We start from the raw sequence: 18,948 nt of genomic DNA, 5'->3' as shown, positions 1-18,948 counted from the left end.
CAGTCGCAGGACATTTGGAAAAGCATAATTCAGTCAGACAGAGTCAGCATGGATTTATGAAGGGGAAGTCATGTTTGACATATTTGCTGGAATTCTTTGAGGTTGTAACAAACAGGGTGGGATAAAGGGCAACAAGTGGATATGGTGTATTTGGACTTCCAGAAAGCATTTGACAAGGTGACACATAAAATGTTAGCTCACAAGATAAAAGTTCAGAGTTGGGGGCAATATATTAGCATGGATAGAGGATTGGCTAACTAACAGAACAGAGAGTCGGGATAAATGGTTCATTTTCGGGTTGGCAATCAATAACTAGTGGGGTGCCGCAGGAATCAGTGCTGGGACCCCAACTATTTACAATCTATATTAACGACTTGGATGAAGGGACAGTGTAACGTAGCCAAATTTGCTGACGATACAAAGATGGGAGGAAAAGCAATGTGTGAGGACACAAAAACCTGCAAGAGGACACAAAAACCTGCAAAAGGACATAAACAAGCTAAGTAAGTGGGCTTAAATTTGGCAAAATGAGTATAATGTTGGAAAGTGTGAGGTGATGCACTTTGGCAGAAAAAAAAAATCGAAGAGCAAGTTATTATTTAAATGGAAAAAAATTGCAAAGTGCTGCAGTACAGCGGGACCTGGGGTGCTCCTGGTGGATGAAACACAAAAGGTTAGTATGCAGGTATAGCAAGTGATCAGGAAGGCCAATGGAATCTTGGCCTTTATTACAAAGTGGATGGAGTATAAAAGCAGGGACGTCTTGCTACAGTTATACAGGGTATTGGTGAGGCCACACCTGGAATATGGTGTACAGTTTTGGTTTCCATATTTAAGGATATACTTGCTTTGGAGGCAGTTAGAGAAGGTTCACAAGGTTGATTCCAGAGATGAGGGGGTTGACTTATGAGGAAAGGTTGAGTAGGTTGGACCTCTACTCATTGGAATTCAGAAGAATGAGAGGTGATCCTATCAAAACATAAGATTATGATGGGGCTTGACAAGGTGGATGCAGAGAGGATGTTTCCACTGATAGGGGAGACTAGAACTAGGGGGCATAATCTTAGAATAAGAGGCCACCCATTTAAGACTGATGAGGAAGTTCTTCTCTCAGAGGGTTATAAATTTGTGGAATTCGCTGCCTCAGAGAGCTGTGTAAGCTGGGTAGTTGAATACATTTAAGACAGAGAGAGACAGTTTCTTAACTGATAAGGGAATAAGGGGTTATGGGGAGCGGGCAGGGAAGTGGGCCCGAGTCCATGATCGGATCAGCTATGATCGTATTAAATGGCGGAGCTGGCTCGAGGGGCCGTTTGGCCTACTCCTGCTCCTATTTCTTATAAAGAGCCAACTACTACAAAGTCCCTCAAATCAGCCGAGGCTGATCAGTCTTTTACTTTGCTTATCAAGGCGAGGGGCATCTGTGCAGGGACACTTTTACACTTGAGGTATCCAGAACCAAGCACTTGCTGATGCAAAGTTAAGCTCCTCTCACTGGGCTTCAGGAACTTCTCTTAACTCTAGTCTCATGAGCACCCCTCAATACACGAGCATTGCCATTTCAGTTTCTAACACCAGGCATCCTTACAAGTGAAGCTGCCAATGCAATTTAAATTTCTGCCCAAGCTCTATGTCCACTAGGAAGTGTTCAATCAATTTACTTTGGAACCATACCACTATCAGAGAGCAGATTTTCATCCTATTCTTGTGCGGTATTCAAATTAAGGCTACAGCTTGCACATGGCTTTTGCGCAGTGTCCCCCCTCCATATATTCTCTATTCCTCTCTGCATTTTCCCTTTTTTCTCCACCTCTTACCATTGTTTTATCTCATTTGCCTTTTGGCTTCTGCAACAACTTATTGCCCCCTGCATGGGGAAACTGTGTGAGAGAGCAGGAGAGAGAAATGGGAAAAGCAGAGATAGAAAGGTATGGGGCACAGAAAAAGCACAGCGGTTAGAAGAGAGTGCGCTACAGAAAGGAGGACATTCTTTCGTGCATGAGCACCTATGAATTTTAGGTTTACCAAGGGATGGTGCAGGGTTTTACTATCTTTATATTATAGCTCTGGTTAAGGTTTGACGATTAGGAATTTAGTCTCAATGGGCAATACGACTAGGAACTGTAATCCTGACATTGGGATACAAATGAATAGGCGCCTGCACAAGAGAAAGAGGAGGACTGGGTATGTGGTGGTTCGTAGGAGTTCTTCTGAACAGTCACATGGACAAACACAATATAACTTGTGCAGTTTGATTGGGAGGGGAGGGGCAAATGGGGCACTGAAGGCCACACAGTGCCACCTGAGATTCCTCTATTAAAGATAGCCACAGTGGCTCCCAGGAACTGTGGACAAATTTAATACAAATTTTTCCTATGGGAGAGCGAACTTGGAGATCATGAAAGTTGCGTCATGCTACTTGTGAAAAATGTGTGTGTGGAGCGGGGAAGAAGTGTTTAAGGAGCCATCATAGTAGCAAACCTATTTTTGCTGGAAAGGAATTTATCTTAGTGGAATGTAAATGGGATGAATTGGAAACTAGGGAGTGAAGGATTTCATATAATATAGTAATATTAAAAAAATCAGTTGGGAATGAGGGAGAGAAAACAACCGAGTTATTGATAATAGACACTACATGAAGAACTTTTTATGTAAAATGTTACAACTAACTAAGGCAAAATAAGAAATTGATTGTAAAACTGAACAGTATACGCACCCCTCTCCTGTCAGGGCACAGCAGGCTTGAATATGCCATGGATGGTCTTTGATAGAACTTAGTGTAAGGTATTTTGAGATTTCAACTGCAGACATGCAACACTTCTTGTCTTGCTTGTTAGCAAATATAAGCACAGCTGCATTCCTTAGATCCTGAAAGAAAGAACAAACATTTGATAACTGCCCATTTCAAAAGCATGCAAGACTCATTCTCACCCACTCGAGCTCAGAACCCTCTCCTGGGTTCCGAATACTCCTCGCATTGAGGCACCGAGCTTTCAGGCTTGCCTTTTTATTACACTTTGACCCTTTAGAATTTTGCTGTACATTGGCCCTTTTTGTTTTTGGCCTTGGGTTTCTCTGCCCTCCACTTTTACTCATCTTCTTTGTCTTTTGCTTGTCTCTCCATTTTGTTTCCCTCTGTCTCCCTGCATTGGTTCCCATCCCCTTGCCATATTAGTTTAACTCCTCCCCAACAGCACTAGCAAACACTCCCCCTAGGGCATTGGTTCCGGTCCTGCCCAGGTGCAGACCGTCCGGTTTGTACTGGTCCCACCTCCCCCAGAACCGGTTCCAATGCCCCAGGAATTTGAATCCCGCCCTGCTGCACCACTGCTCAAGCCAAGTATTCATCTGTGCTATCCTGCAATTCCTACTCTGCCTAGCACGTGGCACTGGTAGCAATCCTGAGATTACTACTTTTGAGGTCCTACTTTTTAATTTAGCTCCTAGCTCCTTAAATTCGTCTCGTAGGACCTCATCCTTTTTTTTGCCTATGTCGTTGGTACCAATGTGCATCACGACAACTGGCTGTTCTCCCTCCCTTTTCAGAATGTCCTGCACCCGCTCCGAGACATCCTTGACCCTTGCACCAGGGAGGCAACATACCATCCTGGTGTCTCGGTTGCGGCCGCAGAAACGCCTATCTATTCCCCTTACAATTGAATCCCCCATCACTATCGCTCTCCCACTCTTTTTCCTGCCCTCCTATGCAACAGAGCCAGCCACGGTGCCATGAACTTGGCTGCTGCTGCCCTCCCATGATGAGTCATCCCCCTCAACAATACTCAAAGCAGTGTATCTGTTTTGCAGGGGGATGACCGCAGGGGACCCCTGCACTACCTTCCTTGCACTGCTCTTCCTGTTGGTCTTCCATTCCCTATCTGGCTGTGGACCCTTCACCTGCGGTAAGACCAACTCGCTACATGTGCTACTCACGTCATTCTCAGCATTGTGGATGCTCCAGAGTGAATCCACCCTCAGCTCCAAATCTGCAACGCGGTCAGTCAGGAGCTGGAGGCGGATACACTTCCCGCACATGTAGTCATCAGGGACACCGGAAGTGTCCGAGTTCCCACATGGTACAGGAGGAGCATATCACGTGACCGAACTCTCCTGCCATGACTTAACCCTTAGATACACTTATTTTGGCGACAACAATGTTAACAGGTTATTTACTGATATAAAAAAGAAAAAGAAAAGCTACTCACCAATCACTTACCCCTTTGGCTGTGACGTCACCTTTTGATTTCTTTCTACTACTTTTTTGCTTTTTCTCCCGGCTGGAGCTGTACAAGCTGGGCCTTTATAGGCCTCTCCATGCACCCCGGACTCACGCTGCTCGAACTGCCACTCCTCCTCCGACGTTGGGCCTTTATAGGCCTCCCGACACCACGTACCCCGGACTCGCGCTGCTCGAACTGCCACTCCTCCTCCGACGTTGGGCCTCACCATGCACCCCGGACTCGCACTGCTCGATTTAACCCTTTAAGCCCAGGTATCAGTCTAGTGAATCTGCTTTGTACCCACTCAAAGGCCAATGTACTCTGAGGTGCGGTGCCGTGAACTGAATGTAGGACTCTGGATGGGGGTCTGACCAAGGCTGAAGTACAACTTCCTCCCTTTGTATTCTAGCCCGATTGAGATAAAGGCCAACATCCTATTTTAGCACCAGTCTACTAGATTTTGTGTTACAACTTCTTTGCTCCTCTATAGTTCCCTTTTTCTCACCATTTAGAAAATATGTTTCTTGGTTCCAAAGTGGATACCTCACACTTGAACATATTGAACTCCAGTTACCATTGCTTTTCCTAACTCACTTCTTGTTTCCATCTGCACTACCTACTCTCCCTCCTAACTTAAGTTTCATCTGAAAACTTAGGTATCCAGCTCTCTATTCCTTCATTCAAATCATTAATATAACAAAAGGCTGAGGCCCCAGAACAAATGAGGCCCTGCCAATCTTCTCGCCCTTTCTGGGTTCGTCGGCCAAGTATGGTCTCTCCCACACCCTTCCCAGTTAATCTCAGGGCTACATCTTTAGCTCCCAACCAATTTCCAGCCCAAGGCAAAAGGCATGCACTCATTTTTGCTAATAATCTTGTGTTGAACTTTATCAAATGGGTTCTGGAAATTCACATAGGTAACGTCCGGAATGTAGCTTATTAGTGACCTCTTCAAGAAATTTAAGATTGGTGTGACATGCCTTACCCTTAAAGCCTCTCTCTGATCAGCTCATATTTGTTCAACTGGTCAGTCACCATCACTAATGGCAGATTCTAGTAGCTGCCCCACAAGTGACAAACTGACAGGCTTGTAGTTACCTGGTTTCACTCAACCACCCTTCTTAAATAATGTCAAACATGTCAATAATAGCAAAGTTTATACATGTACCACTGCTGTAGAATTATTATTTGGTTGCTGTAAATAAAAGTAATGTAAAACCATTTCTATGCATCTGGTTTCAGAATGATGCATTTTTTACAGCTAAAATTGTAAGTTTCAGAAATAGGACATCCAAAAGGTTTGTAGGATACCTTCACTGAAGGTCTGCTGAAAACTTTAGATACAATATTGGCCCTGAATTTGCGGTCAGGGGCTTCCTGCAGGCAGATGCCTCCGATCAGCAAAAAGTCTACAAACTTACCTGAAGGTCCCAGAGATTCGGACACTTGCGGTCCTGGACCTCTATACGTAGGCCTGTGCAGAGCCCCGCATTTATCCCGGGGCACATGCAGTTCGTACTCCTGCTCCCATTTCTTATGTTCAACCGATAGCGCTCTTGCCCATAGTAGGGAGGTTATGATTTAATGTCCCACTCCAAGACTGGAATACGCAAGCTAGGTTGGCACTCCATAGAAACAGGTCATTTAGCCCAAGCAGTTGGTGTTGGTGTTAACCCTCCACATAAGCAGGAGACTCAATCTCATATTCCTTCAACCCCCTATCTAACCTATTATTAAATGTTGAGATGGTTTCTCCTTCAAATTGCTAAGTCCAGCAGTGCATTGCCTCACAATCCTCTGTCAAAAAGTTTCTCCTGCATTCAATTGCGGGACCTTGCTGTGTGCCATTTGCTGTTGCATTTGCCTACTTATCGGTGACTGTACTTGAAAAATAATTCAGCTTTTGAAGCACTTCTAGACATTCTGATAAAATCTTAAAACTGTACAGAATGCAAGTTCCTACTTTCTAACCACCACCTACTTGGCAGATCTTGTTTGATATAATCAGTGCCAAAATAACATCTAGTTTGAACAAAGTGTAAACCGGTTACAGGTCAGGCAAATCCCTTAATTGCTTCACGTCGACTGTTTGATGCTCTCTAGTTGGATTGTGAGCTGCCGCCCAGAGAATCCTGTTTTGCAGTTATATCCAATTTACTCATTTCTGATTTACTGTTGGGCGAATGCTGAAGTGATGCTGGAACATTCAAGAAGCCAAAAACCAAACCTTAGAGCAATTCCAATGTGGCCACAAAGAAGTTATAGAACCCGAAAAAGGATATCCAGTATCCAAAGCAGTCTTCTCTTGGATTTGAGCTACAGATCTCATTCCAAAGATTTTAAATTGATACACCAAGTGCAGTCTATGCTTTATTCAAAGATCACTTTACAGTGCTTCAGATATTCAACACATCTTTGCCAGAAAACATATTTTGCTCAGTTCAAAACTGTGCCATGATTGCAACAAAATTACTTTGAGGTGTCAACCTGCAGCAAGAAACTCCGTGAGAAGATATAGAGAATCTAAAACCTAATTCAGGCATCAACTGAAGTACATTTCAATCTAACCAAAACACTTTGGAACAAAAATAATAATCCACTTCAGAATAGAGGAAAATCCATGCCAAACTCAAATGATCGGGACATACAGAAGATTTTGTTGAAAATTTCAAATCTGACTCAACGCAAAATAGGCAGAGTCAGATGCAGACAGCTTTAGCAGTTATCCTAATGAAGTAATGCCACCAATGACCAGAGAAAGGGAATTGAAGAATTTCATTTTAAGGTTCTTTCAGACTATAGGGAATAAAATTCTTAAAATGCATTACGCATCGATTTCACCTCTTAATGGGCTTGAATCCTGATACAGGATAAAGAATGTAGGTTTGTGAATGAAGATAGAACGAACTTGAATTTATATCAACGCCTTTCATTACCTCAGGATGGCTCAAAGTTCTCCACAGCCAATGAAGTACTGTTGTAATGTAGAGGAACAAGTCAGCCAATTTGTGCACGGCAAGATCCCACAAACAGCATGAAATAATTGACCTTATAATCTGTTTTAATAATGGTTGGTTGATGGATAACTGTTGGCCAGGATACTGGAAGAACTCCCCTGCTTTTCTTTTATAGTGCCACGGGATCTTTTACTTCCACCTGAGGGGGCAGATGGAGCCTCGGTTTAATGTCTCATCCAAAAGACAGCACCTTTGACAGTGCAGCACTCCCTCGGTACTGCATTGAAGTGTTAGCCTAGATTATATGCTTAAACCTGTGCAAAAGTTTTATTCCCAAGATCAGATCAGCCATGGTCTTATTAAATAGCGGAGCAGGCTCGAGTGGCCAAATGGCCTACTCCTGCTTCTTATGTTCTTATTCAATTAATCATGATGAAGGTCTTTCATTATATCTGTCTCCTTATCCACAATAATCTTTCACTCCCAAAAATGTAATGTTTGTTTTTTTCTAGGTGCATTCAAAATAATCTATAGCATATTGGAGGGGAGGGGAGGGGAGAGTGTGTGAGTGAGTGCCAACAGATACTGTATATTGATAAAGTCAAAGCAGAATGCATTTCTTGTATGTACAAGCATTCTTTCACACATATTTGTCTGGCAACAGGATTAAGACTGCATTAATCATTACCAAGAAAATAAGGTATTATTGAAAATGTTTGACTGGTCTACAAAGATCTATTAAGACTGAGCTCATATCTCATGATCTTTAATAAAGTCTGGGTCAACCTGTATGAATTAACAGAAGTCTGATTTTTTTATTAAAAGGAAAGCCTTAAAGCCCTTTTTAATAATTAATTCAATAATAGACTTACCTCATGAGCCAGCATCCTGTACAGTTCCTCCTTATTGATTGACAATCTCTCTCGGTCAGTGCTATCCACAACCAGAATTATAAACTGCAAATAGTAAAAGGAAACTTCTAAGAACATTTTCTATACAAAATAGTACTTTCAGTTTCAGTTTCAGTTTGTGTGTGAAACAAACTCTATACAATGAATAAATTCCACAAATACCATAATGCAGGAGTATGGTGGTGCAATGGTTAGACAAGTCAGTACTGAGCCTGAGCAATTATGCAAAAATGATAGTTCCATTGGGTAACCAGGCATCACAAAGTGAAATGTTATCTTCTGAAGTGGAGAAATCTACTGACAGCTCAACAACCTGAAGCATTCCGTCAAGGCTTTATCTTGTCTCAGACAATGATACAAAATTATCTCAGAACTGACAACTTTCACATGCAATTCCATATATAATTCTATAACATATAATTTGTGGTCAGCGGCAAAGCAAAGGTGTTCATCACAGGCCCCAAAGTAAGCTTCCCACAAAGATCTTGCGATCTCTATAACAAGAAGTTTGGCTTTCCTGATGGGCAATTGAAATCCGTAGTTTAGTGGGAATCCCATAGCACGAGCTGCTGTGATGTCAACAAGCTGTCTAAGCAGTCAATGACAATGCAGAACTCCCACAGATCGAGAACCAGGAAGTGAGAAAGCTCCTTTGATTCTAACCTTAAAAAAATGTTAGAGAGAGAATAACAATAATTGAGGCTCTCATATGGGGAAAAGGTAAACATGAAATAAAAATGAACAAACTTAAATGGCTGGATTTTCAGCTCAATAATGCCCTGGTTAGTGCCCCAGCAGGGCATTAAATGCTGTTTTTGGGTGTAATGCCGGTGTCCAGGATTTACCGCCCAGCCAGTAGATTTGGCTACTGGTTAGCCTCGCCATCCATTTGACTGAGATATTGACATCAATCATCATGCAATGCTGTGTTAGCACCCCGGATGGAACATTCGGTCCCTACACCTCATTTAACGTCCTCCCCAGGAAACACCTGAAAAAAAACAGGCGGACCCAGGGTGCGGCAGGCGGTATCGGCAGCATTTTTAAATGGAGGGATGAGTATCCTACATCGCAGGTCACATTGACTACAACGGTTGCGCACACAATGCTTTGCGAAGCACCGACTTGCAAACTTCACTTATTTGCCATTATAGTGCCCTTACAACTCGAGAAAATTTAATGGGGGCATTAATAGTTTGCCAGCGTATCATGCTCCATGCTATTGCCAGGCGGTGTCAAGCTAGAAGGCTCTTGGCCATGTTGGCCCACGGATGAGGAGAGGCCGAAGATGTCCGGGGAGGAGGCTTCACCCCACACAGGTTTACAGGCACCAACGCTCATACCTTCAGCTCTCCGAGGAACACTGCGAGAGAAGGCTGCACTCCTGAAAGGGCGTGCTGACAGAGATATGCCATCTCCTACAGGCACACCAATGCCTGGACCTCTCTGGAAGCAGCCTTCAATACGCCCCTCAACAGGTATCAAAATTCATTGTGGTGTGCTGAATGCTGCTCAACTTGGCCATCATGAGGGGCCAGGCATTGCCAGTGGGGATTGCATATCCACCTCAGGAAGAGGACGACGACAAAGAGAAGCCTAGCGGGACCCCCATTGGAAGGCCACCCCATACTCGGGGGAGGCAGCATGGAGATGCTGCTGGACCAACAGTCGCACGTCACCAGCTCATAATGGATCGGCTCTCCTAAATGAAGGAAACTGAGGGATGGAGCTAATACTGGATACGCTATGTGCCCCCAAAAAAGGTACATCTGCGTTGAACGTTGGGAATGATGCACAATACACCAATGGCAAATGATGATTCACATATTTTACTGCAATAAAGTCACAAAAACTCCTCCCACCCAAATAAAACCATACAATATACAACGTTATGTTGCAGGGCACTAAACAACAATGAAACTTCTTTACCGCCGCAAGTTTCGGCTTAGGTGCACAAAGTCCGTTGTGCAACGCAACGCCCGAGTTAACGCCAAACGCGCCTCCAACTTACAGTCGACGGTGCAAACTATTGTCAGGTGCCATCTTTAACACCCCACCATGATTAGCGCCCCAAAATTGCAAAAGCCCAAAATGCAGCCCATAGTTTCTTAAAATTTAAATTTTTAATTAAAATGGATATATTTGACATTCCACAAAGTTAAAATTACTCTCTTAGGGCCATAACATTTGTTTAAACCCTGTTAAAGCCTCAGTTACACCTACTACAAAAGGGTCTAGCTTTTAACAGCGATATTACCCCGAAAGAACCAAAGTTTGTCAGTTTCCACGATTTCACAGATTACAATGATTGTCGACTGTTGACAGGGGCCCATACGCAGCCAGTGTCGGAGCAGTGAATGACTGACTGCAACTTCAGGATTTCTGCGTTAGGATGCGCATGCGCTACATCTGGAGGTTGCGGGTCAGTTTCAAAGGGGTAAGGTGATAACAGCAACTGCAAATTCCGGGTCTACATATTTCACAAAATCCATTCATTCTAATTTTTTTTTTATATATCTAAGAAATCAGACCCATCATCATACACAGTCCCTTGAAATCGAGGAAGACTTCCACTCTAAAAGGGAGTTCTTAGGTGAATGAACAGTCAAATACGGGAATTACAATTTCTGTCACAAGTGTGACAGACAGTCATTGAAGGAAAGGGTGGGTGGGGACTCTGGTTTGCCGCACGCTCCTTCCGCTGTTTGCGCTTGCTTTCTGCATGTTCTTGGCGACGAGACCAGAGGTGCTCAGCCCTTCCGGATGCTCTTTCTCCACTTAGGGCGATCTTTGGCCAGGGACTCCCAGGTGTCAGTGGGGATGTTGCATTTTATCAAGGCAGCTTTGAGGGTGTTCTTGAAACGTTTCCTCTGCCCACCTGGGCCTCGCTTGCTGTGTAGGAGTTCCAAGTAGAGCGCTTGCTTTGGGAGTCTTGTGTCAGACATACGAACAATGTGGCCCGCCCAACGGAGCGGGTAGAGTGTGGTCAGTGCTTCGATGCTGGGGATGTTGGCCTGATTGAGGACACCAACGTTGGTGCGTCTGTCCTCCCAGGGGATTTGCAGGATCTTGTGGAGACATCGTTGGTGGTATTTCTACAGCGATTTGAGGTGTCTACTGTATATGGTCCACATCTCAGCCATACAGGCGAGCGGGTATCATTATAGCCCTGTAGACCATTTGAGGGCCTGATCTTCGAACACACTCTTCCTCAGGCAGTCGAAGGCTGAACCTCGTCGTCGATGTTTGCCCTTGCTGATGATAGGCTCCCGAGGTATGGAAAATGGTCCACGTTGTCCAGGGCCACGCCGTGGGTCTTGATGACTGGGGAGCAGTGCTGTGTGGCAGGGTCAGGTTGGTGGAGGACCTTTGTCTTACGAATGTTTAGTGTAAGGCCCATGATTTTGTACGCCTCGGTGAAGATGTTGACGATGGCTTGGCAGCAGCCTCAATGTGCGCAGGCGGAAGCGTTGACTTCGTACTGTAGTTCGGCGACAGAGGATGGGATGGTCTTGGATCTGGCCTGGAGGAGACGAAGGTTGAACAGATTCCCACTTGTTCTATAGTTTAGTTGCACTCCAGCGGGGAGCTTGTCGAGTGTGAGGTGGAGCATTGCAGTGAGGAAGATCAAGTAGGGAATTGGCAAGATGACGCAGCTCTGCTTGACCCCGGTCCGGATGTGGATTGGATCTGTGGTGGATACGTTGGTCAGGATCATGGCTTGCATGTCATCGTGGAGCAGGCAGAGGATAGCGACAAACTTTTGAGGGCAGCCAAAACGGAGGAGGACGCTCCATAGTCCCTCACGGTTAACAGTGTCAAAGGCCTTTGTAAGGTCAAAGGCGGCCATGTACAAGGGTTGGTGCTGTTCCCTGCATTTCTCTTGCAGTTGTCGCGCTGTAAAGATCATGTCTGTTGTACCCTGTTGTGGACGGAATCTGCACTGTGACTCCGGGAGGAGCTCCTCGGCCACAGGGAGAAGACGGTGGAGGAGAATTCTAGCGATGACCTTCCTAGTAGCTGATAACAGGGAGATTCCACTGTAGTTGCCGCAGTTGGACTTGTGCCTTTTTTTTTTATTAAAAAAGAGGGTCACGATTACTGCATCTCCGAGATCTCCTGGCATGCTCTCCTCCTTCCAGATGAGAGAGACGAGGTCGTGCATTCGTGCCTCTCTGCCACATTACAACATAATTCTAAAAGGACAAAGAGTGTTAAAAAAACAAGCCAGAAGGCTCTGTGTCTCAATGCGAGGAGCATTCTTAATAAGGTGGATGAATTAATTGCGCATAGCTGTTAACAGATATGATGTCATTGGGATTACGGAGACGTGGCTCCAGGGTGACCAAGGCTGAGAACTCAACTTCCAGGGGTATTCAATATTCAGGAAAGATAGACTGAAAGGAAAAGGAGGTGGGGTAGCGTTGCTGGTTAAAGAGGAGATTAATGCAATAGTAAGGAAGGACATTAGCTTGGATGATGTGGAATCTGTATGGGTAGAGCTGCGGAACATCAAAGGGCAGAAAATGCTAGTGGGAGTTGTGTATTAGACCACCAAATAGTAGTAGTGAGGTTGGGGATGGCGTCAAACAGGAAATTAGGAATGCGTGCAATAAAGGTACAGTAGTTATCATGGATGACTTTAATCGACGTATAGATTGGGCTAACCAAACTGAAGCAATACGGTGGAGGAGGATTTCCTGGAGTGTATAAGGGATGGTTTTCTAGACCAATACGTCGAGAACCAACTAGAGAGCTGGCCAGTCTAGACTGGGTGTTGCGTAACAAGAGAAGATTAATTAGCAATCTTGTTGCGAGAGGCCCCTTGGAGAAGAGTGACCATAATATGTCAGAATTCTTCATTAAGATGGAGTCTGACACAGTTAATTCAGAGACTAGGGTCCTGAACTTAAAGGTAACTCCAATGGTATGAGACATGAATTGGCTAGGATAGACTGGCGAATGATACTTAAAAGGGTTGACAGTGGATAGGCAATGGCAGACATTTAAAGGTCACATGGATGAACTTCAACAATTGAACATCCCTGTCTGGCGTAAAAATAAAACGGGGTAGGTGGCTCAACTGTGGCTAACAAGGGAAATTAGGGATAGTATTAAATCCAAGGAAGAGGCATATAAATTGGCCAGAAAAAACAACAAACCTGAGGACTGAGAGAAATTTAGAATTCAGCACAGCAGGACAAAGGGTTCAATTAGGAGGGGGAAAATAGAGTATGAGAGTAAGCTTGCGGGGAACATAAAAACTGACTGCAAAAGCTTCTATAGATATATGAAGAAAAAAAGATTAGTGAAGACAAATGTAGGTCCCTTGCAGGAATCAGGTGAATTTATAATGAGAAACAAAGAAATGGCAGACCAATTGAACAAATACTTTGGTTCGGTCTTCACTAAGGAAGACACAACTAACCTTCCGGAAATACTAGGGGACCGAGGGGCCAGCGAGAAGGAGGAACTGAGGAAAATCCTTATTAGTCAGGAAATGATGTTATGGAAACTGATGGGACTGAAGGCCGATAAATCCCCAGGGCCTGATAGTCTGCATCCCAGAGTACTTAAGGAAGCAGCCCTAGAAATAGTGGATGCATTGGTGGTCATTTTCCAATGTTCTATAGACTCTGGATCAGTTCCTATGGATTGGAGGGTAGCTAATGTAACTCCACTTTTTAAAAAAGGAGGGAGAGAGAAAACAGGGAATTATAGACTGGTTAGCCAGACATTGGTAGTGGGGAAAATATTGGAATCAATTATTAAAGATGTAATAGCAGCGCATTTGGAAAGCAGTGACAGGATCGTTCCAAGTCAGCATGGATTTATGAAAGGGAAATCATGCTTGACAAATCTTCTAGAATTTTTGTGAGGATGTAACTAGTAGAGTGGACAAGAGAGAACCAGTGAATGTGGTGTATTTGGACGTTCAAAAGGCCTTTGACAAGGTCCCACACGAGAGATTAGTGTGCAAAATTAAAGCACATGGCATTGGGGGTAATGTATTGACGTGGATAGAGAACTGGTTGGCAGACAGGAAGCAAAGAGTAGGAATAAATAGGTCCTCTTCAGAATGGCAGGCAGTGACTAGTGGGGTACCACAAGGTTCAGTGCTAGGACCCCAGCTATTTACAATATATATTAATGATTTAGACGGAGGAATTGAATCTAATATCTCCAAGTTTGCAGATGACACTAAGCTGGGTGGCAGTGAGGAGTATGCTATGAGGCTGAAGGGTGACTTGGACAAGTTAGGTGAGTGGACAAATGCATGGCAGATGCAGTATAATATAGATAAATGTGAGGTTATTCACTTTGGTGGCAAAAACAGGAAGGCAGAATATTTTCTGATTGGTGACAGATTAGGAAAAGGGGAGGTGCAATGAGACCTGGGTGTCATGGTACATCAGTCATTGAAAGTTGGCATGCAGGTACAGCAGGCGGTGAAGAAGGCAAATGGCATGTTGACCTTCATAGTGAGAGGATTTGAGTATAGGAGCAGGGAGGGCTTACTGCAGTTGTACAGGGCCTTGGTGAGGCCACACCTTGAATATTGTGTTCAGTTTTGGTCTCCTAATCTGAGGAAGGACATTCTTGCTATTGAGGGAGTGCAGTGAAGGTTCACCAGATTGATTCCCAGGATGGCAGGACTGACATATGAAGAAAGACTGGATCGACTAGGCTTATATTCACTGGAATTTAGAAGAATGAGAGGGGATCTCATAGAAACATAAAATTCTGACGGGATTGGACAGGTTAGATGCAGGAAGAATGTTCCCAATGTTGGGGAAGTCCAGAACCACGGATCACAGTCTAAGGGTAAGGGGTAAGCCATTTAGGACCGAGATGAGGAGTAACTTCTTCACTCAGAGAATTGTGAACCTGTGGAATTCTCTAACACAGAAAGTTGTTGAGGCCAGTTCGTTAGATATATTCAAAAGGTAGTTAGATGTGGCCCTTATGGCTGAAGGGATCAAGGGGTATGAAGAGAAAGCAGGAATGGGGTACTGAAGTTACATGATCAGCCATGATCATATTGAATGGTGGTGCAGGCTCAAAGGGCCGAATGGCCTACACCTATTTTCTATGTTTCTTTACTTTAGTGCCTCAGCAGGGATTCCATCCGCTCCCGATGCCTTGTTTAGTTCAGCGCCACTACAAAGTGGATTAGTTAATTTATTCAAGAAAAATACTATTGAAAGAACTAACATTCAGTTAGCATATTGTACATTATCTGTACAATGACATGTACAAATAATAGCAATAAAAAGTTTGATAATGTGCCCATAAAAGGCATTTCAGTTATTGTAATGACAATTTGGTAACAAAATATTTGGATTTATTGGTTGCTGAAAGGATTTTATTTTTCAAAAGAAAAAGGAGAATGAAAAATTCCTTCTCAAGTTACAAAACCAGTAGTCCATTGACCGCTCTGCCGAGACAGCAGCCTACTTCTGACATGGGAATAGAGATAGGAAACCACGATCCAGGCTTAATATTCAAGTTTTTGTGAAAGGATACTTCATGGCAGGGAGAATAGCTTCATAAGTGTAGTGTAATGTGCTACTGTAGGTACTAAAGATACCCAAGGGATTGAATTTCTGCAGGGGTGCTATCTAGTATCTGCTGCAACTTCAGTGGCAGATTCACGGAAACCCCAGAGACAGAAATTCAATGCCACTTAAGTTTCTTTTTAAAAAAAGATACAGATAACAGAGAAAGACCACTTGCAGACAGCCGATACGCCAACATGAAATCTGCATCTTTTCTATATTGCGGCCCAAATAGATCCTTTTATGATCAGAGATAGGGGTATAAAAATGAGAAGGGAAGTATTGTAAGAAAGACCTGCAACAGGGCATGAGCAAAGTAGAGAAAACTCGAGGGTGCTAACTAACAAAGTGATACAAAGCCACAAAGAGAATTCAAGACATCAATACAAGGACATTTCTGAAAAACAAAATATGAAATTTGAGTATTAAATGAGAAAGCAAAAGGCAAAAGAAGGACATTTATCACAATATAAAAAAAAACTTCCTGACAACCTGGATAAAACAGCAGCTTTGCCCAAGGACATTAAGAGATCGGAGCAAAATTTCCTTGTGGAGTCCTGAAAATTATATATTTTCTACAAAAAAATGTACAAAAATCTCCAAATTAGTCATATAATATTAATGTACAAAGAACTCTACTGCATTGAAAGATATGTTCAATTTACAGCATTTTGCAACTGTGCAACTTTGAACAGGAAATTAGTTGTATATTTTACATCAAGTGTTGGACCCTCAACCTATGTGACATTTTTACAAAATAAAGGATAGAGAAAACAAACAAAAGATTAATGATTTCTACCAAAAAAACAAGACTAAGGCTATTTTTCACATTCAGCTTTCTTACAATCAGCAATCACGTTACTCCGATATTGAAAAAAAAATTATTTCAATTTAGTTGTTAAAAAAATGTTTAACAACTAAGGGGCTGAAAATATCTTGAAGTTTTGCGAAACATCTGTATGTAATGTTTAGGCTTTAGAACATTGCATAAAGTACTCAGATCAATAGCATGAGAAAGTATTTTGCACAAAAAAATATTTTGTACCAGAAAGTATTTGAAACAGGAACCTGTAAAATTGTTACCTATTTGAAACTTGCTAAATTACAATCAAACCATGAATTAAGTAGTTATACAACAAGTTAGCGATCACATTCACATCCATCTATTCCATATATCTACTACTGTTGATATCCACTGGAAAACCAGTTGACAAACAATGTCAAGGTTTAAGCTGATTATATTCATGTACTATTTCAAAAATAGCCAACAATCTTCAAATGGTATTTATCCTTACAAGCCAAAGGTATAGTTACTCTTACAAGTCATGAGCAATTCCATGAATCTAGATTATTTACCCTATTTAGAATTACATTGAATTTACAGCACAAAAACAGGCCATTCGGCCCAACTGGTCTATACTGGTGTTTATGCTCCTCCCACCCTATCTGCATATCTTTCCATTCCTTTCTCCCTCATGTACTTATCGACTTTCCTCTTAAGACTATTCGCTTCAACTTTTCCATGTGGTAGCGAGTTCCACAATCTAACCAATCTTTTGGTAAAGAAGTTCCTCCTGAATTCTTCACTGGATTTATTAGTGACAATCTTACATTTATGGCTCTAACTTTTGGACAATCCCACAAGTGAAAACATCGGGGCCAAGTTTCGGCCTGAGTTGTTCCTGTTTTTTTTGGAGCAACTGGTTTAGAATGGAGTATCTTAGAAATTGCAATTCTCGGCATTTAGTTTGCTTCAGTTCTAGTCAGTTAGAACTGTTTCACTTTGAAACAGAATTTTTTTTCCAAAAGGGGGCGTGTCCGGCCACTTACGCCTGTTTTGAAAGTTTAGGCAGTGAAAACTTACTCCAAACTAACTTAGAATGGAATAAGTGAAGATTTTTGTACGCACAGAAAAACCTTGCCTACACTTTACAAATCAGGCGTAGGTTACAAATCAGGCGTAGGGAACGAGGGCGGGGGTGAAGGGAAGTAATTAAATTCTACAATCATTCAACAGTCATACTTATACAAATAAAGATCCAACCCGAATAAAAATTTATAAACAAAGCAAAGATTAAATATTCTATGTTCCTACCTGTGTGAAGCAGCAGCAGCCTTCGAGCTGCGGTGCTTCAGGCAGGCCTTCCTTCCACCAGTGGCTGGACGGCAGCCGAAGAAAGAGCAAGCAGCTTTCAAGCTGCAAAGGGGACCGAGGCCATTCGGCCATGCGATAAGGGCAGCGGCAGTGGCTCGACGGCAGCTGAAGAGCAAGCAACTTTCGAGCTGCAAAGGGGACTGAGGCCATTAGGCCAGGGACAGGGAGAGGCAGCCAGATAGACACTTTTAAACTGAAATTTGCAGAATGGGTGCTGTATTCTCAACACCACGTATTATGCAATGGTTCGCCATCAATTCACTGCATAGGAGAGAATTGATTAGAGCTCACCGCACCAGGAACGTCATAGCCCGCAGGTCGATGGGCAGGAGACCTTACCCACATCGACAATATCGAGCCAGGCGTTCATATCTGGACATGAGCGAGGCTGATTGTGTCAAAAGGCTGTGTTTCCGCAGAGAAGTTGTCGCTGAGATCTGTGATATGCTGAGAGCAGATTTTCAACCCAGAAGCAGAACGCCAACTGCCTTGTCTGTTGCAGTGAAGGTAACAGCTGCACTTTCTTTCTATGCCTCAGGATGTGTGTACCATCTCTCAATGTGCAATACATGCCTGCATTTACCAGGTCACGGCTGCACTGTATGCGCAAAGGAATTTCCCAATGACCGCACAAGCGATCCATGAGAGGGCTGTGGGCTTCTTCAGGATTGCCGGCTTCCCAAAGGTACAGGGCTGCATTGATTGTACCCACAAAGCCTTGCGAGCACCTGTGGAGGATTCTGAGCAGTACCGGAAAAGGAAAGGTTCCCACTCCATCAATGTGCAGCTCGTGTGTGACGACAAACAGCGCATCATGTCAGTCGATGCGAGATACCCTGGCAGCACCCATGATGCGTTCATCCTACGCGACAGCGTTATATCTGACATGTATGAGCAGCAGCCAGAAGGGCAGAGCTGGCTACTGGGAGACAAAGGATACGCCTGACCACCTGGCTCATGACGCCCTTACGCGTGACACGGACAGAAGCTGACCGTCAATACAACATGGCGCACATTGCGACGCGCAGTATCATTGAGAGGACCATTGGCACATTGAAACAGCAATTCCGATGCCTGGACCATTCCGGAGGACATTTGCTATATTCTCCTCAGATTATCGGTCACTTCACTGTTGTGTGCTGCATG

General features: G+C 43.5%; 1 protein-coding gene across 2 annotated transcripts in view; it reads right to left on the bottom strand.

The window, feature by feature from the left end:
• The window catches only part of LOC139264626 (ADP-ribosylation factor-like protein 5B), a 35,693-nt gene that overhangs the window by 2,513 nt on the left and 14,232 nt on the right, over positions 1 to 18,948 (bottom strand). For both annotated transcript variants that reach the window (XM_070881379.1, XM_070881381.1), the window contains 2 exons: positions 8,050 to 8,133; positions 2,717 to 2,868 (listed from right to left, as the gene is read on the bottom strand). In XM_070881379.1, the coding sequence (XP_070737480.1) occupies positions 2,717 to 2,868; positions 8,050 to 8,133 (236 nt within the window). The remainder of the gene's footprint in view (positions 1 to 2,716; positions 2,869 to 8,049; positions 8,134 to 18,948) is intronic.

This window comes from Pristiophorus japonicus, chromosome 5 (assembly GCF_044704955.1).
Source record: "Pristiophorus japonicus isolate sPriJap1 chromosome 5, sPriJap1.hap1, whole genome shotgun sequence".
NCBI classification, from domain to species: domain Eukaryota; kingdom Metazoa; phylum Chordata; class Chondrichthyes; family Pristiophoridae; genus Pristiophorus; species Pristiophorus japonicus.
The sequence above is the reverse complement of the archived record's forward strand: the minus strand, read 5'-3'. Positions and strand labels throughout refer to the sequence as shown.